At 37.8% G+C, this 24,677-nt stretch overlaps 1 protein-coding gene across 1 annotated transcript in view; it reads left to right on the top strand.

The window, feature by feature from the left end:
* Positions 1 to 24,677, top strand: part of NEBL (nebulette) — a 151,672-nt gene that overhangs the window by 109,141 nt on the left and 17,854 nt on the right. Inside the window, exons 24-25 of the mRNA XM_027847840.1 lie at positions 1,812 to 1,916; positions 3,135 to 3,306. Coding sequence (XP_027703641.1) covers positions 1,812 to 1,916; positions 3,135 to 3,306 — 277 coding nt within the window. The remainder of the gene's footprint in view (positions 1 to 1,811; positions 1,917 to 3,134; positions 3,307 to 24,677) is intronic.

Raw genomic sequence — 24,677 nt, 5'->3', positions numbered from 1 at the left:
AGTTTATGTATGGGAGTGAAAAAGACAGAGATATACACACACATATATTGGGACTTAATCTTGTGTTTTGAGCATTCTCTTTTGAAAGAGCATGGGTATCATTTAGGATGCTGTGTAATTCTCTGAGACTTGATATAATCAGCATCATCTGAAAGCAGAAACGTCTAGCAGACCTCCCTGTTTCTGTATAGCAATGAAACATGTCTACATATACGAAGAGGTACTGAGCAGTAGTGCATAATGAGCCAGGCCCTCGAGCCAGGAGGGCCCCAGTTTAAATTCTGGCTCTGATGCATGTTGGCTATGTCATTCTGGCTATATGATCATTTAACCACTCAATGCTTGGGACAACTCTCTAATGTTATAAACTACACAACGGTTGCTAATGCATTTCCTAATAGGGAGTGCCATGTATTAATGAATTCCCCCCTACCTCCCAACACTCTTTCTCTCCGTCCCTCCCCCCTCCCTCCCTCCCTCCCTCCTTCCCTTCCCCTCTCTTTCCTGCTTCCTCTCCCTCTCTCTCTCTCCCTCTGTGCCTCTCTCTTACTGGTGTAGCAATGTATTTGAACACAAGTTCACCCTTGTCCTAGATGCAGATCATGTATTACAGGAAAAAAAAATTGTGCTCTGGGAAACTTTCCCCTAGCTAGTATCTAAGTGACTGATATTCCATCAGTGCTGCAGGGCATAGTTTTATGTTTGGCCTTGTAAAATGGTATTACTTTTGATATGTTAACATTTTCAGGGATGTTACTTTAACTAAGGTGTCTAAACAATTCAATTCTTCATCTTAATGTGAATGTATATTGTTATGCTATCTGTGCAAAGTAGAATAATCAATTAGTCATTGGCCCATAAACCAGAACTCCCAAGTAAAAAGCCATTTTTGAAGGTATTAAAAACAGGACTGTGTTAGTTGGTAGTTACATGGTACACATATAGGGATGTCTTGTTTGGACAATATTTTTTTTTTCAGTAGAAGTCATGCTTCAATACTGAATTATATATATGCCTTCAGGTTTGTAATAATTAACTTTCTAGTTCTACAAATAATCAGTCTGATAAATGATGGTATTCCATTTTTAAGTGCCAAGAGTACATGAGCTGTCCCTGGCACATCCTGAAGATTTTTGTGCCTGAAGAATCAGCTTTTAAGCTGATTTTAAGATTTTAAAGCCTGTAGATTCCTGCTGCTGTTAAGGGAATCTAAAAATGTTTTCCACATAAATTACTTTTAAGCTATGATTTTGAGGAAGTAAAAATGATTTGCAGCTATAGTTAAGAGCTGTCCTTCCATTGGTTCTTATTTCCAGGAGATGAGGAGAAAAGGGGAAATGGATTGAAGCTAAGGGGCTACACTGTGAGCATCCATCATCTGTGTTCTATGGGGTACCAGTTAAAACAAATCTGGTACCCTCTAGGATTGGCTTTTCCCTTGTCTCTCTAAACCAAGATGCTACAGATGGCTATTGGTCACCCACATAACTGTATCCTTAGGAGACATAGTTCTATATCATTGTGATTGTGTGCATGTGCGTGTGTGTGTGTGTGTGTGTGTGTGTGTACAAAGTCATTTAGAATGGTTTTTTGAGTCACTTGAGATTGTTAATCTGAAAAAGAAAAAGACATTTCAGCAATGGGTGAATGATGATTGACAATTTCTTGAGCTGGTTCCCTCATAAATATTTTAAGTATGTTGTATATAATTTACTCTTTGAAGGTGTGGGGGGGAAGAAAATATGGAGTTTTTAATTTTTATTTCAATTGTGTTTTATTCTAAGTTTGTCCTGGTTGTTATTGCTTTACAGGTAAAGTACACCCAGGATCAGAAACAGATGAAAGGTAGACCAAGTTTGATTTTAGATACCCCTGGACTGAGGCATGTTAAAGAAACTCAAAACAATATTTCCATGGTAGGGTACAGCTGCCTGCCTCTTCTCACAACCAATATATACTAAAGAACAACATTGCATCATATCCTGGAGATGTTAGTTCACCACTAAGCTGGATAATGATTAAAGCACAGTAGTTGGGATTGTTCCATTTGCCTTATGGTGAATTTTCTAACTGCACTTACATGTAATGGAAGCACTTAGAGTTTCAATAAAAAGATTTTCTCTACTGATTGATTTATGCCTTTTTATTTTCCAATTTCCAATTCCTTCTGTCCTTTGAATGCCTTGTGTGACTGACAATTGCCTGGACTTCCCTAATTTGGTTTTGAGTTTGTGTTTGGCATGTTTGCATGTTGCAGAGCATATTTCAAAGTGCTGTTTGTGTTTTATAACCATGTTAATTAATATTACCATATTCAGATTTATAATTTGGTTGCTCTAGGGGTCACTACTATTTTTTTTTAATAACTATGGCATTATTAATAAAAATGGTTGAGCAGTAAGGACTTAATTTACAGGTATTGTTTTAGGGAGAGCTTAGAAAGTAATTACAGTAGTATGTATGCATATTTGTAACTTAAATATATATATATATATATATGCCTGCATATTTTTAACTTAAAATACATATATATTTAAATTTCTATGTTCATAACTAATATATACTTTTTTGAAATTATAAATATACAGGTTTAAATATATGTATAGATATGATTTTTGAAGTTAAATGCAGACTTAAATATATGTGTATATATTTGTTACAGATATGCACATATATTACTGTAGTTATATTACATGTAGCTCCATACATATACTTTTGGAGCTTATAAATATGTAGGTTTAAATAAATGCATATATATATATATGCATTTTGAAGTTAGGAATATATAAATTTAAATGTAATTTTAAAGTGGTTCTCATGAGTCATAGTAATGATTACCTCAGTAATCAAGAGACCTAAAATCAATATCATCACTCTAATTATGAAGTTAGCAAAAGGGTTTGTGGCTAACGCTAAAGGGAGAAACAAAGAAGAATATTGATTTAGGCATTTGGAAAGACGAGCATGGAAACCTAGTGGGAAAAGTGATTAGTATTTTTTTCCCTGGAGGGTAATTGGAGAAGGATGACCATATCTAGGCGTATGTAGAATAATATTTTTGCCTTGGTAGCCCGTAGAATATCAGTTCAGCTAAGTTGTAGCCTCCACAATCTGTTTTTCTTCCCTTTTTTCAGGTAAAATATCATGAGGACTTTGAGAAGACAAAGGGTAGAGGCTTTACTCCAGTTGTGGATGACCCAGTGATGGAGAGGGTGAGGAAGAATACCCAGGTTGTCAGTGATGCAGCTTACAAAGGTATACATCCTCAGATTGTGGAAATGGATCGACGGCCTGGAATCATTGTGGGTAAGCTGACCTTCTGTGGAGGGACTGACTCAAGGTTAAAGGGATGTACTAGCTGAGAATCTGTCCTCTTGAGCACTGACATCCAGGCTTTAGATGCATTTTACATAGGAGTCTACTCCAAATGCGTCCTATTTAAAGTAGTGCAGCTTCTGAGGGTGTAATTTTTAGGCTAGATGACACATTTCAGAATTCCTTGCATGTGAGAGCCAGAAAAATATCTCTTTAAAATAAGTGACTTCTAATATTTAATATCAGAAAACCTATAACCCTTTTACAAATCTGTTTGGGAGGGGGGTGGTTTTGATGCCTTTTTGATATGTCCACATTGGTCTTTGCAAATGGTAATTGCCTAGTAGAAACACTAAAAAGTATCTTATTTGGGGAGCTATAAATGTGTTAATGTATTAATTAAGCCATGAAAAGATATTCTCCATGAGTTTTCCCTTGCTCTAATGGGAGCAGAATTCTCTCAAAGCCCCCTTTAATCATCTTCAGTGTAGGGTTCCTGCTAAGAAGGAGCATTACAGTGGCAGCATCCTCAGAGAGGCTATTTACAGGGGTGATAATTACACACATTTCTAAAAAAGCACTTTGGAATTTCAATTTTAATAATGCATACATAAGGAGTAAGTGAGTTGTACTCTAGATGTATGTAAATAAAGCTGACAGTCTTCATCACTGGGACTTTTAAGGTTAAGGGGAATAATTTACTATCTTAGAAGATCCTTGTCACTAAAATATGAAGGCTTCTCTTGATTTAAAGATAATGCATGCCAAAGTCACAAGACCAATCACTTGAAGCTTTTCCCCTTACTCCGTTTAGTGATTTTACCTGATATAAAAAAGCAGTAGTAAGTCAGCGTGGCCTGAGGGAATGGAAAGATAGCTTTGGAATCAGGAAGGTCAGGGTTCAAGTCTCACCTCTGACACATGCTAGGTGTGTCACCCTGGGCAAGTTACTTAATCTCTTAATGTTCTAGAAAGTTCTGTAAGGCTCTAAATTATAGAGAAGATGCAGATTTGCATTGGTAGAGAAAGATCCTTGCTGGGAGTTTTATACCAATGAAATTTAAAAAAAAGAAGAAGAAGAAGAAGAAATGATTCTACCTAACTCCTACTTGACTGTCTCCTTGTCATATGAAGGTAATAATGTGTTCTTGAAGACTTTGCTGGAGGAATGTAAGATCTGGAAAGACCTGTAAAGCTAAATGGATTCTGATTTATGCCTGTTATTGAAAGGCTAGACCAAGCATAGAGAGGCTTTTTCCTGGGTTGGTCACAGGAAAATATCTTCTTCACCTAAGTAACTCATAAAGACCACTTAATCAAATGTGTGTGGTAGGTCAATTTGTGTTGATAGAGGGAATGCCCACTCAATAAAGATCATGGCTCTTTGAAGTTGGGAGAGAACTGAAGTCTCTCTGCACATATCACCAAGCTATTAATTATTTACAAGATGTAAAAATGCCCACAAATCAACTACAAATGACTTATTTCCCAAAGTAAGAATCCCAGTCTTCAAGTATGGTAGTTGAATTGAAATGGTCAAGTAAACTTGTGTCATCTTATTTTCTTTTTGAAGTTGCTTGCACAAAGCAAGTTGAGTGGGTTTTTAGTTTTATTCTGTCTATATCAAGCACTGCCTTTTATATTGTTTGGACCTTTCATTCTCTAATAAAGGTGGTTTTTTTTACCAAGGCAAAGGGCCATATTGGGACCCAAGATTATTTAGAACACAGATAAGGCTGAATTATACATTTATTATTTCTGGAATCCCATTCTTTGAAGTGATGTTACAACCTGAAAAGCTTCAGATTTGGGGTCTGTTCCTTACCAGGCCCTAGCTTGTCACTGAAACTTTAAGTCAAAATAGTAGGCCTCCTGATGCCATCATAATAGTTCAGCTTCCTTCCGTGGAAAAAATGCAAAAGTCTGAGCTGTGTCATAAGTCAGCAAGAATTTATTTTTATTTTTTTTAAAATACACTTTTATTGATATGTACTATTTATTACATCGTCATAGTTATCCCAAGTATCCTTCCCCTTCCCCCTCCCAGAGAGCCATCACATATAACAGTTTCTTTTGAAGAGTAAAAAAAAAAAACCAGCGCAATGATTAATATATTGAAAAAGTCCAAAAACATGTGCAATATGTAGCAACCGTGAACCTCCCACTTCCACAAAGGGGCAGTTTGGGAGTATCTTCTCATATCTTTTCAATCAAGCCCTCATTAAGCATTTGTTAAGTGCCTACTATGTGGTAGGCACTTCCAAGTGCTGATGTTAGAAAGCCAAAAACCAAACCTTGCTCTCAAGGAGCTCGAAGTCTAATGAGGGTGGGGCTGGGGAAACAATATGCAAACAACTATATACAAACAAGATACAGACAGGATAAATTGGGGATATTCTCAGTGGGAAGGCACTGGCATTGAGGGCAACTGAGAAAGGCTTCTTGTGGAAGGTGGGACTTCAACTGAAGGAAGTCAGGGAAACCAGGAGGTAGAAATTAGGAGGGAAGGAGTTCCAGGCATGGGGTGGGGGGGACAGCCAGTGAAACCGCTCAGAATGAGGAGATGGAGGGACAGCAGGGAACAACAAAGAGGTCAATGTCAGGGGTCAATGGAGGGGAGTAAGGTGTAAGAAGACTGGCAAGGTAGGAAGGGGCCAGATTATTAGAAGTCAAGTAAAAGATTGTTTGTATTTGATTCTTGAAATAAATATACATGTGTGGACATGGTCAGATCTGTGTTTAAGGAAGATCAGTTTGATAACTTAGCAGAGAATGGACTAGAATGGAGAGAGACTTGAGTCAGGGACACCAGGCAGTAGATTGTTTCAATAGTCCAGGCATTGATTAGGTGATGAGGGCCTACACTGTCACAGGAAAGAAGGGGGAGTACATGAGAGATGTTAAGAAGGTTAAAATGAGAAGACTTGACAACCGATTGAATATGGGGAGTGAAATAGTGAGGCACTGAGGATTACACTTAGGTTGTGAGCCAGAGTGACCATTTGGATGATGGTCCCCCTGACAGTAATAGAGAAGTTAGAAAGAATGGAGGGTTTGGGGAGTTCTGTGGGACATCTGGTTTGAGATGTCTACTAGGCAGTTGGAGATGTGAGACTGGAGGTCAAGGCAAGGTTGGGACTGGACAGGTAAATCTGAGAATCATCTGCATTGAAATGACAATTAAAATCCATGGAACCTGATGAAATAACCAACTGTGAATAGGATAGAGGGAGAAGATAAGAGGGCCCTGGACAGACCTTGAAAGAAACCTATGGCTAGAAGGCATGATATGGATGAAGATCCAACAAAGGAGCCTGAGGGGTGGTCTGACAGGAGGAGAACCAGAAGAGAGCAGTGTCACGAAAATCTAGAGAAGAGAGTATTGAGGACAAGAGGGTGATGGACTGTGTCAAAGGAAGCAGAAAGGTCAAGAAAGCTGAGGATTAAGAAAAGGCCATTAGATTTGGAATTTAAGAAATTATAGTTTGGAAAGATCAATACTTTCTCTATAATTTATACCATTATAGTATTATTTCAGAGACATTTGGAGGTTGAATTGCCCAGGTTACATGAGCCAGTATGTGTTAGAGGTAGGTCTTGAACCTGGATTTTCTTAATTTCAGGAGCATCCATCCATGATGCCAATTCTACCTTTCTCTTGCTAGTTTAAAATGAGTAAAAAATAAAGAACAGTAAGTAGGGAAAAAGTTTTTAAAGGTGATTCTTCTGGCTTTGGTATGCATTATTTTTAAGTCAATTGAAAAGATCATAGTTCCTAGATTTTACTGTTGGGTCAAAGAGAAGTGAGTATCCAGAAGTATTTGAATATGTCTACTTTGCTGAATTAAAATTGTATTTACATTTAATTTCAAAAATTTGAATAATCTAATAACTGGTTGTCTTATACCTTCTCTTCAAATAAATTTCTAGCAGTGAAATTCCTTTATTAATAGCTTTTTATTTTTTCTGGTAGTGATAATAATTATAGTGCCAACTTACATTTAGATCCATGTTGTGTAGCTATGGAATCACCTTAAGTATGGAGCTCTTGGTTCAGGAATGACTCAAGTCATTCTTGACCTCAGAGACAATGGGTTCCAGTTGCACCAGTGATATTTCCTTACCCTACAGCTCATATCCTTGATTACTTAGGCAGCATGTTGGAGTCTTCAAAAAGATAATTTCCTAGTTCTGACACTACCTATGTGATCATGACCATATCATCTAACCTTCCTAAATCTTGCTTTTTGTACACTGAACAATGACTGTGTGTGCACTTTGCCTCCTGTAAAAACAGAAACAGCAAAAACTTTCCTTTTCAATCTCATTCTCTCCTATGGCAACATCTACAGAAAAGTTCTCTAACATTTTGGAGAAGGATGTATGTGTAAACTTAGAGGCATGTATGTTTGTCTTTTCAACATTTATTAAAGTGAGCATTCCCAAAACATTTGCTTCTGGTGTAGCAGAGAGGATATTTTTCCCCAGACAAAAAAAAAAAAACAAAAAACCCTAACAACTTCTTAGTGATTTCTCATAAGTCAGTAAATTCATTCTACCTTTAATATTTTATCTTATTCAGTATATGGTGAGAAAAAGACTTGACATTCAAACAATATGGTGCAATTAGGAAATACTTGCCTTGTGTAGATATGGGCCATGCTATAAAAGGTTTTATGGGGTTACTAATGATTACATCAAAAAGCACTTAAGTTGTTCTCCAACTTAAAAAAAAATCTAATAAAGATAAACTGGGGAACATAAATTTAAACACACAGTTCCCTTAACAAATACTTAACAAATGCAAATGGATGTCTGTTAGCCCATCCCAAGAATACAAACAAATATCTCAGGAAAGCTATAACTGTGGTCTTTAAAAAAAAACATAACAACATGAAGCCACCTGACTTTGTTTTTGCTTTTCTTTGCTATGAGTCATTCTTATTTTTCTCTTGATTTTCTTTTATTTCTTTCTTTTGGTGAAAGACCTTAAAGTTTGGCGTACTGATCCTGGTTCCATCTTCGACATTGATCCGTTGGAAGACAATATTCAATCTAGGAGCCTACATATGCTCTCTGGTATTACTCATATTTTGAGTTCTTCCATCTTGGTTTGGTTTTATCCTGAGAATGAAACCCTCAGAAGCATTCAGATTGAATTAGTCCACTGTGAGCTTTAAAAACAATTTTAAAAAAATCATGACTTTGAAATGAATTATTGTTTATAGTTACATATGACTTGAGAATAGATTTTAATCACTGATGTAAGTGAAACTCGATAAAAGCATTTTTATTAAAAGCTAGATTAGAATGTCCTATTGTTCCTAGATTCAGTCAAGATTGTAGAGTTCCTATTCATCTGCTTTTTATTAGTAAATATGATTTCATTAGGCTTTGTGGGTTCTCAAATGCAGTTATTTGGATTTCACTAAACTTTTGAGACATAAAGTAGGTTTGAATTCTGAAATACACTGTAACAGTGTTTTCAAGTCCTGTTGTAAGAATTTCAAGTGAAATAGTATAGAGATTTTCTATAACCTGGATAATCTCAAAATAAAATAGAATTTATTTTTGTCACATTCAAAAGCATACAATATTTAAGCATTTTAAAAGAGCAAGCTATATTTTGAGTCTGCCCTGAAAGTTTACCTTTGGGCTTTGATTAACTTAAAATGAATAGCTTATGAGTAAAGTTTATGTAACTTTTAACTTATGCTGTCATCTCTAAATTAAAGGTACAGGAAGTGTAGGTTGGTAGTGATAACAGTTGATCAGAAACTGTCATTTCACATTTTAGACTTCCAGACTATGGAGGTTTGACAGTCAATCCCAACAATACAATGAGTCAAACTAGATGATTCAGATCAAGGATTTATATCTTCTTTGCTGGATTTGACTATCAACTTTGATCATATGAACAGTCACAGACCAAGATCCTCCTGCAGTCAGTTTTATCAATGTAGGCATCCAGGTTCCAAAAAAAAATAGACAGAAAATTAGGCAACAAACTTTGTGAACCTGGGAATGTTTTTTCTTTTCTTTCTTTCTTTCTTTCTTTCTTTCTTTCTTTTTTTTTTTTACCATTGGCTATATGTTGGTAGAAATTCAGATAGTCACCTGTGTTTTTCTAATTCTTAACAAGAAAGAGGTCCATTCTTTCTTCCCTATACCCCCCCAAAAATAAAGGTAAACAACTAATGAAAATAATTTATTGTATGATATGCCCTAGGAAGGTAGTGTGGTACAATGAAAAGGGTGTTGCCTTTAATGTTAGGGGATCTAGCTCCAAATCCTGAATCTGTCACTTAGTACCTGGGTGACCCTAGGTAAGTTATGTGATCTCTCTCAGCCTCAGCTTTTTTTTCTGGACAAAATGAAGAAGCTAAACTAGTTTACTTCTGCAGTCCCTCCATCTCTGTGATCCTTCATTCACCGGTTCTTGGGGACAGAAACTAGGACTTTGATGGCTAAAACTCAAATATTAGGTTACTTGTCTTTTCATGTTAAATTTTTTTCCATTTCATTCTGTTCTTCAGTCATGTAACCATACACATGAACATTCTTTTCCTCCAATACAGAAAAGGCAAGTCTCTACAGTAGACATCGGTCTCATTCAACCAGTACCCTTGGTGTAGGACTAGGGGATGACAAGTCAGAAATCTCTGAGACAAACCCTAGCTTTTCCTTCTGCAGTGAGATAACAAGACCGTCTGATGAAGGAGGAGGTATCAAATCTTTCCCGAGTAGACTAATTCATAGATAATTTGTGGAATTGTGCACGACTTCTATTCTTAACATATCTTCACACGTGTTTATGTGTATGTGTATAAATATTTGGCTGTTGTGAAATTTGGAGACTTGAAGTGAGCTTCTGCAAGCCTTGGGCTTGCTCTTCCAGCATGCTCTTTGGCACATACCTTCTGTACTCCACTTGTGTGTTGTTACTGAAGATGAAGCTCTAATGATCTGAAGGCCATCCCTACTACCATCAGCCTCAAGATGCCTAACTGGGTGCACCTGTTTTAGAACTTTAAAATGATTGACATGAGTATTAAACATTGGTGCGTGCCAAATTGGTCCATCGGTAACATCAAAACTGACCAGGAAATAATGCATGATTCATTCTTGATTTCCTATAGGAAAGTCTACGTTACAATCATATTTCAATGTTACATGTTTCTAAGTGTATGAGGGAATATTAACCCAAAGGTAGACTAAGTCTAAAAAGTAATCAGTGGCATGTAAGAATTGTAATCACAATTAAAAGTATAGTTATTGCTATTTTGCTTTTTTTCAGGCATAGTAAGTAGAAGGATTTCTTTCTCCCTGTCTTTCCCCTTCTATACCTTTTCTATCTTTTCCTTTTCTTTCTCTCTCTCTTCTTCCCTGCTCCTTCTGAAATTGTATTTATTCTTGGAGGGGGTGAGGTGCAGGTTTTTTTTTCATTTTTAATAAGACACTTTTGAAGACTATAATCATCACACAGAGAGATTAAAAAAATGAGTCTCTGACATGAAATATAAGGCATAAGAGCAAGTGGTGCAGGAGACATTTCGGGTGGTAGAAGCTTCCTGAAACTCTCAAGGTATTCTATCCAGGCAGCCCCCTACTCTGCCCTTACTTGAGGTTGGTCCTAGTAGGTGTCTTTGTGTAGTTGTCACACTCACCACTCTACCACCAACCAAGTCATACGGTGGTGGTGCTTTGATAATTAATTTTTACTCTTATAAGTAGACATTAAAACATACCAAAAAGGTAATTAAAGACCTAGTAAGATATTTCATACCAGGAACACGTGGTTTGGGCTCCCAACTGGATTTTGTGCTTGTGAATGTGTGTGTGTATCATAGGGACTTTCCTCCATTTATTTTACTTATGTGAACTATGACATTTGCACAACCAGTAAGCTACATGGAGCCATCTTTTTATCTCCGTTGAAGTAAGCAAATATGCAGATCCTGACTTTAAAAAAAATTCTAAGTCCTGTTTATTGCTTTTTAAGAGTAAGTGTGTAGTGTTTGAATAGTTTTCCATGAAATCATTGGGTTTGTTTCTGTTTTTGCTTTTACCATTGTTTGGGAGTTTGTTTTTTTTTTTCATGACATTAAAACAGAGTTGACAAAGGAACCCAAAAATGAAAGTTTCCTTCCATTTCTGCTGGTGGACTCAAGGAGAGGAAACCAACCCCCTCCATGCCTTTTTGGTTGCTTTGAAATTGCTTGTGTCTATGCTGGGCTTTGATGAGGAGGTGTTGATTGAAACTTTTGCAGCCTAGGTGCTTTCTTGTAATGACAGTTTTTTGAGTATCTTTGGTTTTCTCTGGACAAGCTAGCAAACATTTATTTAAGAGCATATTCTGAAAATTGAAGACAGTTTTAAAACAAATAACTTCATAGCTGTTCAGAGAAAAAAGGAAAAGACTGAGTATGCAGGAGCTGAGGTTTGTTCGTTTCATGGTGAGGAATTTGCATGGCCCTGTTTCTTTCTGGTAAATGATGACTAGTTTTTCAGGTTTTTGTAGAAATATTAGATTATTAGTATGTATGGTAAAAATTGGTTTCATGTTATAGAGAATAACTTAACATTGTAGTTCTTTCTCTAGCTCTTGCTATCTAGAACTACCATCTCCTCCCTTTTTGGGTCCACACAACAGAGATTCTTCTTATGCCCTGAAGGCAATCTGTTTCATTTTTTTTTAAATTAAAGGCCACAATAACTTCATGAGCTTCAGGTTTATTGGACTCATTATAGAGTAGAGGAAGTCCTGATTGTTAGCACAAAGGGTTAAGCCATGAGGATTTGCTTTTGTGTCTTTGATGCAAATGTACCTTATTTTGAACTTTCGCATTTGGTTTTCATGAGCGCTCATCCACACGTAGAGGCTCTCTCCATTGTTTTAGTTATATGTCTTTTATGATATTTTCCCATCTTGCTTTGATTGGGGCACGTTTTCTTTTTCCAGTATGATTTGGTTAGGTTGGGAGATTTGGTTCTATCTTCTAATGTCTTAGATTTCCAAACGGTTTACATTTTAGTCCCCATTTCATTGCTTTGATACAGTAAAGGAGAATTTATTCAAACCTCTCTCAGTTTTTTTTAAATTCTGGATTCTTCTTATTTTAAATGATCATAGTTGTCTTTTGTCATTAGATTGACATAACGTATTTAGATCTGACATGCTATTTCTTCGGTAGAAATCTACCTAATGGCTTCCTCCCCTAAGACTTTCTTTGATCTCTCTTTTGTTGTTTTTCGTCAGCTTGCTTATATGAGGCATTTGCCTCCTAGTCCCATTTGAAATCTAACACGGTGTTTATATCATCTTTAGTTAAAAGCAATTTTACATTTACTTTTAGTTCTTTTATTTGCTTCTGTTTGTCAATGTAAAGGGGGGTGGTGGTGGTGGAATAGGGCAGAGCAGGGAAGTGAAAGGTTATAGCAATGTTACAGGGAATTAGAAACAGAAACACTTTACAAAATTGATATTTTCCAGTTTCCAATATTGTGATCCCTTCAGTTTTGGAAAAATGGATTGACTTCTCCTCTGCTTTAGCTGGCCCAAAGCAAGTCCTATTTTCTGTGACAATTCAAACCATTCCTCAGGCTCTTTTTTGTTGGTCCTCTGCACAAGCAGTGAGTCAATACACATTTATTAAGAACCTACTATGTGCCAGGTATTATGCTAAGCACTTGGGATACAAAGAAAGGCAAGATTGTTCTTGCTGTAAAGGAGCTTACAGCCTAATGAGGGAGACAACATGCAAATACCTATTTACAAACAAGATATATACCGGATAAATTGAGAGTAATCAGTAGAGAGAAGGAACTAGATTTAAGGTGCTCCAGGAAAACTGCCCTGCAGAAGGTGGGCTTTTAACTGGGACATGAAGAAATCCAGAAAGCAAAGTTGAGGAGGGAGGGCTTTCCAGGAATGGGGAATAAGCCAGTGAATGTGCATGGCATCTGGAGAAGGATTGTCTCATTCCAGGAACAGGAAGGAGGACAACGTCATTGGGCGTGGGGAGAGAGTTCAAGGTTTAAGACTGGAGATGTGGGGGGTGCATTTTATGAAGGGTTCTGAATGTCAACCAGATGATTATATATTTGATCCCGGAAGTGATAGGGAGCCAGAAGCACAATCTCTTTGTTCTCTGTAAATTTTTCACTATGAAATATGCTCCCCAGTGTATCTTGGCTATCTAGTGAATAACGTTAAGGATTCTGTAGCATCCTCAAGACCTCCTAAGAATAACTGGGAGCATTGTGAATCAGTACATGCTAGGTTAGCATGGGGGAGGTAACAAAACCTAAAGTATAGAGGCCAGTATAGGTTTCCTATAAGGATCAGATGAGATAAAGCACATAAAATGCTTTGTAATCCTTTAAAGTGCTCTATAAATGTCAGCTATTTATAGTAGTCACAGCAGATATGATTGTGAAGTCATCAACATTTTTAAGAGCCTACCTAGGGCGACAGGCACTATGGTAGGCAGTGGGAAACAAGCTAGGAGACACTCATACGCATCCCTGACTACCTCCCACTTTGAAGTATTTTGCTATTGCTTTAAGGTTGAGGTGCTCCTTAATCATTGGCTGGGTGTCATGAATCAGTTTCTTTACCCAACTTATATAGACTCTGATTTCTATAATATTGCAGTTGGCAAGATATACAGCAAGAGTATTGCAATTATGTCATTTCTCAATGCAATAAAAGCTTCTGAAAAATTCTTAATCCAAGGAAATGTCATTTTAGTATTTGTGTTTGAGGTTGATTCTCAAATTTATGAAAATTGAAAGAGTTGATATATGCAAAACCAGATTTTCTTGGTGATGAAAAATTGTAATGGAAATGGAAATTTTTTAAATGAAATTCCACTAATGGAATCACACTGGGTTTCTATTTAATTATCCAACAAGTATGATCTAAATTATTGAAGACTCCCAATTAGCTTTGTGCACTCCCCAGGGGAAAAAACCCCAAACCATATTGATGAAATACAAAGGTTCTGTGGAGAATAATAGCAGGAAGTGTCATAAGCTTTATATTCTAAATGTGAAGTTGGGAAAAAGAAAAAAAAACACAACATTAATGGAAAGAGCTTGTTTGCTCAGGGGAGCACATGTGTCTTTCATTAATTTTTCCAGATATATCTCAAGCCATCCACATGTATATATGGACAGTTTTGATCTTAAAACTTGAAAACAATCAAATACTGAAAAATATTTTTTTCCTATGTGGGTGGGTCAATTAAGAGTAAGTGACATCTGGCTGTTACTCTTCTGTTTTGAAGTGTCTAAAGGAGTTCCTAGATCATGTTACAGCCATCTTCATATTCCTAGTTTTCAGAGGTAACAAGAAAAACGATATTGGTTTTTAAAGATAAAAAATGACTTTCAAAAGCTATTTTTAGGCCAGATACACACACATTTTTAGGAACAGACCTACAAACTCAACCATACAATATATAAAAGTAGATAGTTAAATATATCTACACATGTTAAATCTAGTTTTGGAAATTGGCTTACCACTTCTAGGTGTCCTACTTTTAGCCAGGTACTCCCACTTATCTACAAGCCACAGGTTAGCTGAGCTTGGCTGATTTCTTTTTGACTTCATAAGAAACACATAAAAGTACTTGGTTTTAGGTGAGGTCTTGACTTACGAGGGAGCACCTGTTTTGATGTTGCTTAGGGTTCTTATCTGGATTCTGTGCCAATGGTTAAAATCTTTCCTTGGGCTCTTGGTTCATTTTTGCCTAGTGTCTGCCCCAGTGACTCACCACACCCTGTTAGTTCTCTCCTCTTCTGTTCCACTGATACTGTAATTGCTTTTTCCTTGTGTCCTTGCTCAGTGCTTATCTAAGGCCTGTCCCAGCCTCTCTGCTTCCAGATACTGCAAATTGGCCTGAGTGACCTGTCTCGTTTGGCCTCCTTCGAACATCAGCCAAAACCTCACCTTCTACAAAAGAGCCTTTCTGAGTGCTGCTATAATGTTAGCGCCTTCCTTCTGGGCTGATTTCTAGTTAAAAGTGTGTCTGTCTTGTTTGTATATAGTTATCTGCATGTTGGCTACTGCATCGGATGGTAACCTCCTTGAGCAGGGACTCTTCTTGCCTGTCTTTGCAAATGCTTGTTGGCTTGAACTGATTTATTCTCCCTTCGCCTAACTTTGATCTCCCTCAGTCCTTCCCAGGCCTCTCTATGGTCATACCAGTTCTACAGCTGGAAGACCTCAGGGGTCATCTCGTCCAGTCCTCTCTTCCCCCTCCTCTCCAAAATGAAGAGCCTGAAGCACAAGGAAGTTCAGTGACTTGTTCAACTTCATCAATGTAGTACAGGTCTGAGGCAGGTTTTGAATCTGGGTCCCTTGACTCCAGAAACATGCCTTTCCACTGTAATGTACTGCTCCCTACCTAGTGTTTATCACAAGCCATCCACGTGTATATATAATAGACCTTGTGTTTAGAACATGCAACCCACCTATGACTCAGCTTGTCATCTATATGATATTATATTTGACTACAGAACATGTTATAACATATATTACAAATCACAAATCATACATGATTACATATGCATATATATCCAAATACATGGGATTTCTTTATTTAATAATGAATTTGCATAATACGTTACGGTTTGCAAACACAAGTAAGATCATAGAATTATATCAGGAAGGAGCCTTAGAGACCATTGAGTCTAATCCCCTTATTTTACAGGTGAGATAAGTTAAATTACAGAGAAGGTAAATGACTTGTCCAGGGTCACACAACTAATGTCTGAGGAGGGATTTGAACCCATGCTTCCTAATTCCAAGTCCAGCATTCTATCCATTACACCATGCTTGCAGTATTCTTTTACATATATGATCTTTACAAGAGCTCTGTGCGAAAGACAGGATACACATTATCAAATGAGATAAAATGTTTGGTTTGCAAAGTGCTATGTAAATGTTAGCTGCCATTATCATCGTCATCATCATCATAATTCTCATTTTGTTGTTCTGTCATTTCAATCATGTCCAACTCTTCATAACCCCATTGGGGTTTTCTTAGCTAAGATTCACTGGCGTGGTTTGCCATTTCCTTCTCTCATTTTATAGATGAGGGAACTGAGGCAAACAGGGTTAAGTGACTTCCAGGGTCACACGGCCAGTAAGTGTCTGAGGCCAGATTTGAACTCAGTAAGATGAGTCTTCCTGACTCCAGGACCGGCACTCTATCCACTGTGCCACATAGATGCCCCATCCTCAACCTTATTTTGGAGATGAGGAAACTGAGGGTCTGAGGGACCACATGCCAACTATTGTTGGATTTTGTTCCTGTTGACTATAAGGCCCCGTTCATGGCTGGGAGAAAGACCGTATCACTTTTTAGCAGCTACTACTATTTGTCTCTGGATTTGGGCTCTCTTCATACTCAGTCTAGTGCAGGAGAGAGGATCCAGGCCTATTCCATACTCTAATGCTTGAAAACTATATATCGCTCTTCTTTGAGGTGTTTTAATGATTAATTTCATCGCTACTGAGCAATATAGGGAAATTACCATAATATTTGAAGCACAGAAGTAAGAAAGTTGACATTGATTTTTTTAGTCAATTTTCATTCTCCTGAGTTCCCCTCCTTTTGGCTGGTCCTTTGAAAGTTGGCCTTTTTCCTGAGCTAGACCTTAGCTCTGTTTTCAGACTAAAACCAATGGATTTGGCTTGGCAAAACTCAAAGTGTCTCAGTCCTTCTGTCAATCAATCAAGTATTTATTAAGTAGGGCAGCTAGGTGGCTTCATGGGTCGAGTGAGGAAGACTCATCATGAGTTCAAATACAGCCTCAGACACTTACTAGCTGTGTGACCCTGGGCAAGTCACTTAACCCTGTTTGCCTCAGTTACCTCATCTGAAATGAATGACAAACCACTCTAGTATCTCTGCCAAGAAAACCCCATATGGGGTCATGAAGAGTTGGAGACACAAAGAGTTGAAAATGACTAAACAATTATTTATTAATTATCTTCAGTGTGCCAGCTATTGTACCAGGTACCGGGGATAAGAAGACAAAATTCCTTGCCCTCGGGGAGCTTACATTCTCTGAGACAACATATACACATAAAATTATTTACCAAATAATCATGCACAAAATATATAGAAAATATATACGAGATTATTTGAAGTCTCCCTTGCCAACCCTTAGTTCCGGATGCTAAAAGCTCTTGTACTTAGCAGATATTCTCCTTTCTTATAGTTTTCCCAAAAGAATATTCTTCTCCCTTCTCACCCTGGCCTTGGGAAACATCCCTGCCTTTGCTTCTTTGCTCTCTGAATAAAAATGACTCTTTCTTTGGCCTCCTCGGAATTTCTTTACTTGGGCTCCAGACTAGGCACAACTGCCTTAGTCATTTTACTGAAGATCTCGAAGCCTTGGCTTGCGATCTTTACGTATCCTCTTTGCCATTGTTGGTTCAAAATAAATTCTCTTAAACACTTGCAAGTTCAACACTGTCTTTACAATGAGGCTGGATTCTTAGACTACCTCTGATGTTTCGGCTTCCTCTTCTGTGAAGGTCTTCCAGTGAAGGTTCACAAATTCTAAGCTGTTCTAGAATAGATTGTGGGCTCTTTGAGGGCAAGGACTGACTTTTGCCTTTTTTTTTAGTGTCTTTAGTGGTTAGTACAGTGCCTGGAACATAGTAGGCACTTAACAAATGCTTACTAATGGAACAGGATCTTAACTGCTTGTAAGATTTAAGATGCCGAGGTCCTCTTTGGGCCAGGAAAGGGTCCTAACTGCTCACAAAGCTACTAATGCAGCACGTCTTTCTCAATTGAGCTTCTCTGTGTGTTAAAACTATGTCAGTGGTGGCCCCTTCAACAGTTCTTAGTTTTTGTCTTCCTAGCTCATATGTAGAACCAATATCACAAATGTGTTCTGGGATTAATAAGATTATAGATCTAGACACAAATGATACCTCAGAAGACATCTTGGAAGACGTCCAACCCATTCATTGTACAGAAGAGGAAACTGAGTCTGAGGGAGGTTATGACTTTAGTTACATCACACAGGTCATAATTGGCACCAAATGCTACAATTCGAACCCAGGTCCTCTGACTTCCGAAGCAATTCACTTCCCACTGCAGTATTGACACTTCCTCTTTGTTCACCCCCAAAGATCTTGAGGTGCTGTTATCCCTCATGACCTCCCTCCCCACCCTCAGGACTTCTTTCTATTCCCTAGCTTTTAGAGAAAACACAAGGACAAAATTCTTCGAACACAGAGAACATAAACTCAATGAACCAACAAGGATTTATTATGTGCCTACTTTGTGCTGAGTTCTGTGCTAAGAGATTAAGATACAAATGCAAAGAATGAAATCATCTCTACTAGCAAGGAGTTTACATTCTAATATCAACTATACCCACCTGATCACTTTTTTCATAGTGGGAACAACATCTGGTAACATCAACTAAGAGAGGTTAAGTTAAGTGATCAGTGCAAGGCCTCACAGCTAGGATATGGTAGAATCGTGTAGAACTATAATCAGTCGAATACTCTGTCTCGTGTTCAGTGCTCTTTCCAGGACACACAGCTGCTGTACTAAGCCCTCCCACCAAGCGTATTTAATGCCAAATTTGGAGTTTATGAGATCCCCTTAGAGACTTCAGGCATTGGGATAGATTATTCTGATAGACCACATGCACGTGCAAATTTAAAATCTAACAAATGCAATGTAGGCAAATAATTTTCTTTTAATGTATTCCCAGGATACACATAATATTTAATAATGGTGTAGTAGAAAGTTATTTCATTCTATTTGCATGTTATGTAGATCTATGAAAAAGTCTGGGCCCTGGGTTAGTTAAGAAGTACTAGATTAGACAACTGCAGAATTTTGTCACCTGTAGCATGCCCCCAAGGAAAGTGAGAAACTTACTGTGAGCCAATTGACTCTTAACTTTAGTCTATCCATGTTGAAAAATCAGGTCAGATGGAATACTTAAAGAGTCTAAACTTATTTTCTAAGTCCCTTTCATCCTGCTGAAAGCTCGCCTCCTGTCAAAAGTAATGTGTTACTCAATGCAAAAATATTCATTGGTCAAAGCTTTCTTTCTCTTTGGGTGCACTCACTTTGGGTTGGGGTGGGGGGTGGAGTGTAGTTATTTTACTTAGGGGAATAGATTTTTTAAGAGTCTAAGGTTATAAGGAGATTTGGGATCATCCTCCCCTAATGATACTCTTATTTCCTTTTGTGGTACCTGTTATGGTCACAGTGTGGGAAATTTATCCTTTTTTTTTTGACTGCTGAGAAGATACCCTAGAGAAACAAAACTAAGGAAAAAAATAATAAGCAGAATTCAAACCTTAACATAAGGATAAATCAGATGTGTTAAATGAAAGGAGAGATTTAACGGCCAGATTTAAGAGTTTGTTATCCAGCTCTATTCAAAGAAATTATAGTATAATTAAACGGGCACTGGAGTTCCATTAGGCCGTGAGCTCCTTGAAGGCAGGCGTTGCCTTGTGTCTTTCTCTGAATCCCCAGAATTTAGTGGCTGGCACATAGTAAGTACTTAATAGAAGCTTATTGACTGAGTTTGGATGCTGGCTATTACCTATGCTTATTGACCCCTATGAATCTCAATTTCCTCATCTGTAAAAAGGAAATGATATTTGTGTTACCTGTCTCACTGAATTTTTGTTAAGGAAACAGTCTGGGAGCCTCAGAATGCTATGTAAATGTGTGATTAGGGATCTCTGGGTGACCACTAATCTTCATTCAGAGAACCCCAGTCCCAGGTTGGCATCATCATAGGAGGCCTAAAGGGCAGAGAAGACAGGGCTAGTGAACCTAATGTAAATTACAGGAGGAAATAAAATGAAAAGTGGGCTGGAGACAATATAAAAAACAAGATTGTATTGGTAAGGAAAAGAATAAATAGAACATTTTTAAAAAGCCCCCTACACAAGGAAAGTCTGTTTAACCAGATGCTAAAATGGATTTTCACAGAAGAATTTGGAAATGAAAAAGAGCGTTTTCATGTGATGTAATTTTAATCCTTTCAGGTCACACTATATTTACAATATGACTTATGGTACCTGAAGCAGGAGACTCATTGAATGAATTGCACAAACCCAGTGGTCCGTCTGAGTAAGGAGGCTCCTATCATGGGCAAAGTGCTAGACTTGTTCCCAACTGCAGTATTACTACTTTGGTAATGAGGTTTAGAGTTTACCCAGCTGGGATCTTTCACAATCACTTAATGCTTATTTTAAAACTAACAGCATCTGCATGCTTCCTGCAGTCTAGTCATTTTTCAGTTGCATTTCATTAGTTTCATCTTAATTGTCTTGTGGGGGATTCTTTGTCCTTCTCAACAACTTTGGAACCTCTTTGATGTGTATTAGATGAGATGTACAGAACTATAGCCATATGTTAGAAAATATGAAAATGATTCTTTGGGGTTATGCACTATAAAAATATGTCCTGTTTTTTTGAAGTGTACTTTCCCCCTCATTTAAGATAAAAACAGCACAGATCCATGGCAGCAATTCTTAAAACTGTCTCTAGAGTCCTCTCTTCAACCCTCTTCTTTCTTGATCATTCTGTAGAGTTTTGACACTGTGGACCACTCCTTCCTACTGAATATGCTTTGTTCTCTTAGTTTTCGAGATGCTGCATGCAATCTCCTGGTTCAATCTCTAAGCATTCCTTCTTCATCTTTCTCATTGGTTCTCTTGGTTTCCTCTTTTTTTTTTTTTTTTTGGCAATTGGGGTTAAGTGACTTGCCCAGGGTCACACAACTAGTAAGTATCAGGTGTTTGGTCTGGGACTGGATTTGAACACAGGTCCTTCTGACTTCAGGGCTGGTACTCTATCCACTGCACCACCTACCTGCCCTGGTTCCCTTGGTTTCTAAATGTGAGCTAGACCGCAGAAATCTGTCCTTGGTTCTCCTCTTTCTCCATCCTCTCCAACTGGAAATCTTATTTCTTCCCATGACTGCAAATATAGTTTCTGTGCAAATCTCCACCTCCATCTTTACCCCTCAATCCTGCTTCCAGCTATTGGCAGGTTATCCCCTACCCGAAAATTCACCTTAAACCCAAGGTGTCAAAAACCTAATTAAATATCTTTCATCTTATAAATCTGCTTGTTCCTTTTGTCTTTACCATTTCTGCCTAGGGTACAACATTCGCTATGTTTGTAACTTTGGAGTTGTTTTTGACTTGTCTTTCTTTTTCACTTCCTATATCCAGTCAATTATCAAGTTCTGGTGATGCCACCTCGGAAACTTCTCTTGCAACTTTCTCCTCCTCTCTACTACCATTCCCTACCACCACCCTTGGCATTGTTACTACCCAACTGGACCATTACAATAGATCGTTTCATCTCTTCCTCACTCTGCTTTGTCTCATCCTCCAGTAGATTTATTATGCTCAGAGCAGCCGTATAAATCATGGCTTAAAAATCCTTAGTGGATGACTATTGGCTGTCATGCTTTTTTTTTGTTTGTTTGACCTTCATTCAATCAGCAAACATTTCTTTTTCAAAATTTATTTTATTTTTAATTTATGGAATAAAACTAGCATTTCCATAACAGTATAATGAAAAGATACTTGCACATGAAACTACAAATCTACTATGCACAGCTTGCTGTTACTTTTAAATATACATCAAAGTTGTCATGTAAATTTCTTTTTTTTTCTTTTTTTATGTGTCAGACACTATGCTAAGTGCTTCAGGGCTTTCTAAAATTTCCAGTCTTATTTCATTGTATACACTCCATGAATTCTTTGCTCTAACATAATAATACCCACTCCAGGTCTCTTAAGGGCAGCATGGTGGCATAGATAGAGGGCTGGACTTGGAGTCAGGAAAACATGAATTCAAGACCTGCCTCAGACTCACTAGCTGGGGTGACTCTGGGCAAATCATTTTATCTCTCTTACACTAAGTTTTCTCATTTTAAAAATGAGGCTAATAATAGCAATTACTTCACAGGGTTGTTCTAAGGAAACATATGTGTGTGTTTATATTTGGACGCTAGGTGGCATAGTGGCTAGAGTTCCAGGCCTGGAGTCAAGAAGACCTGAGTTCAAATCTGACCTCAGACACTTACTATGTGTTTGATCCTGGTCTAGTCATTTAACCTTGTTTGCCTCAGTTTCCTCATCTGTGAAATGAGCTGGAGAAGGAAATGGCAACCACTCTGGTATCTTTGCCAAGAAAATCCCAAAAGAGGTCATGAATAGTTGGACATGACAAAACATGTTTATATTCGAAGTACATAATATATAGTTATATATCATGTTATATAATTAAATATGCATGATATGCATATATACATACATGTAGCACTTTGCAAACCTTAAAACTCTATATAAATGTTTAGTATTATTAAATCTCTTGCTCTAATGGTGACCTCTGGTCCCCATTTTTTGGGGGGGGCTAGGCAATGGGGTTAAGTGACTTGCCCAGGGTCACACAGCCAGTAAGGGTCAAGTGTCCAAGGCCGGATTTGAACTCAGGTCTTCTTGACTCCAAGGCCAGTGCTCTACCCACTGCTCCACCTAGCTGTCCCAATTTTGTTCTTGTTCAGTCATTTCACTTGTGTATGACTCACTGTGACCCCATTTTTGGGGTTTTCTCAGCAAAGATTCCAAAATGGTTTCCCGTTTCCTTCTCCAGTTCGTTTTACAGATGAGGAAATTGAGGCAAACAGGATCACACAGCTAGCAAGCGCCTGAAGCTAGATTGAACTCAGAAAATGAGTCTTCCTGAGTTCAGGCCTGGAGCTTTATTCACTGAGCCACCTTGCTGCCCCATCTGTCTGGTCCCCATACTGGACAGCAAACAGTTACCCTATTGTATTGACCAGTCACTCATTAAAGCACTTTATTTTCTTTAACTGTCATCTGATCATCTTTTGGTTGTGAGTTCATAAACATTGCAGTAGGCATGCTCACATCAGTCTTGACTTCTGTGTAGCTGATAAGCATTTTTGTGAAGCAGATTGTTCTCATCCTAAGAGAAATCAAGAGGTGTACCCCCAAATTAGACGTCCATTTTGCTGACTCCTTGTTGAGGAGACCCCACTTTGGCTCAATGTGATCTCTCCTTAGCATTACTTGGATTTATTCATATTTTCCTATTTGACGCTGATTCATATTTATTCTTTTTTGAGCCACATTTTACTTTCCCCTCCACTCTTCCATCATTAAAATCTTCTCGTCCGTGTTTTTTCAGTTTTTCTTTTTTTCTCTTTAGGAACAAACGCTAAATAGGAAATAGCCTCTCCTGCCCTGCCCCTCCAAAAAAAGTCCATAAAATAGACTTTATGAGTGTTGTAGTTTTAATACTTTATAAGACCCCAGAGAAAGCCCAAGTTCACCATATTTTTGGGGCTTGAGCCAGCTTCCAGGTCCCTGGTCAATCAGCCTCGCCGCAGTGAAATGAACTTTGAGTTCCGTTTGTTCTGTTTTTATTGTTGCCCTAGGTTAACTACAACTATTGTTTGTGGTTTGTGCAGATGCTGAAACTAAAGTCTCTAACTTAAAATTTGGGGCCGTAAGGTGGCTGTGTTTTCATGTTTCATCCATTGAAGTGTGGTGGTCAGGCATGACAACTGGTTCATAAAAAGTATACTGGGGATTTTTCCGTAGATGAAATTTTTTTTTTTTAACTATTGCAGAAATAGGATAATCTCTTACTTTTTCCTAATTCCATGTAGTTTGGTGGGAGAGCTGTGACACGGATGGCAGATTTCCTTCAACTAAATATATGTAATTAGCCTGGATTTTGAAATGGTTTGAAATTCATCTTCTTTTGTTTGTTTTGTTTGTTTTCTTTAGTTTCTAAGAGAACTCGAGCGCATGGTATAGCAACAAAAGCATCATCCACATTATTGGTTAGTTTAAAAACATAGCTTAGATGTTCCCCTAATGTGGAATTCCAAATGGTCACAAATATACTTTAATTTCTCCAATTTTTTTGGAGATTTTTTTTTTTTTGCATGAACAAAGATGCTTCTGTAGCAATAAAAGGAATTTTCCTGTTAGAAAATGGCATTAGTAAGGGTGGTGATGGCTTTCATTTATGTAGCTCTTGAAGGTTTTGCACAGAGCTTTAAGGACTGTAATCTCATCTGGTTCTTGTAACAACTTATGTGATAGGAACCCATTTTACAGGTGAGGAAACTGAGGTTCAGAGAAGCTAAGGATTTTACCTAGGGTCATACCGCCAATAAATGTTTGAGGTAGCATTCAAACCCATGTCTTGCTGATTCCATTCCGGTGTTGTGCCTGCTATGACATATTGTCTTTCTGTACAAAGATGGAAGAATTTCATTTTGGATTTGATTCCCACCCACAA

The sequence above is a fragment of the Vombatus ursinus genome, unplaced genomic scaffold (genome assembly GCF_900497805.2).
Source record: "Vombatus ursinus unplaced genomic scaffold, bare-nosed wombat genome assembly UNPS02005459.1, whole genome shotgun sequence".
Lineage (NCBI taxonomy): Eukaryota > Metazoa > Chordata > Mammalia > Diprotodontia > Vombatidae > Vombatus > Vombatus ursinus.
Note: the sequence above shows the minus strand (reverse complement) of the source record. Positions and strands in the feature narration are given on the sequence as shown.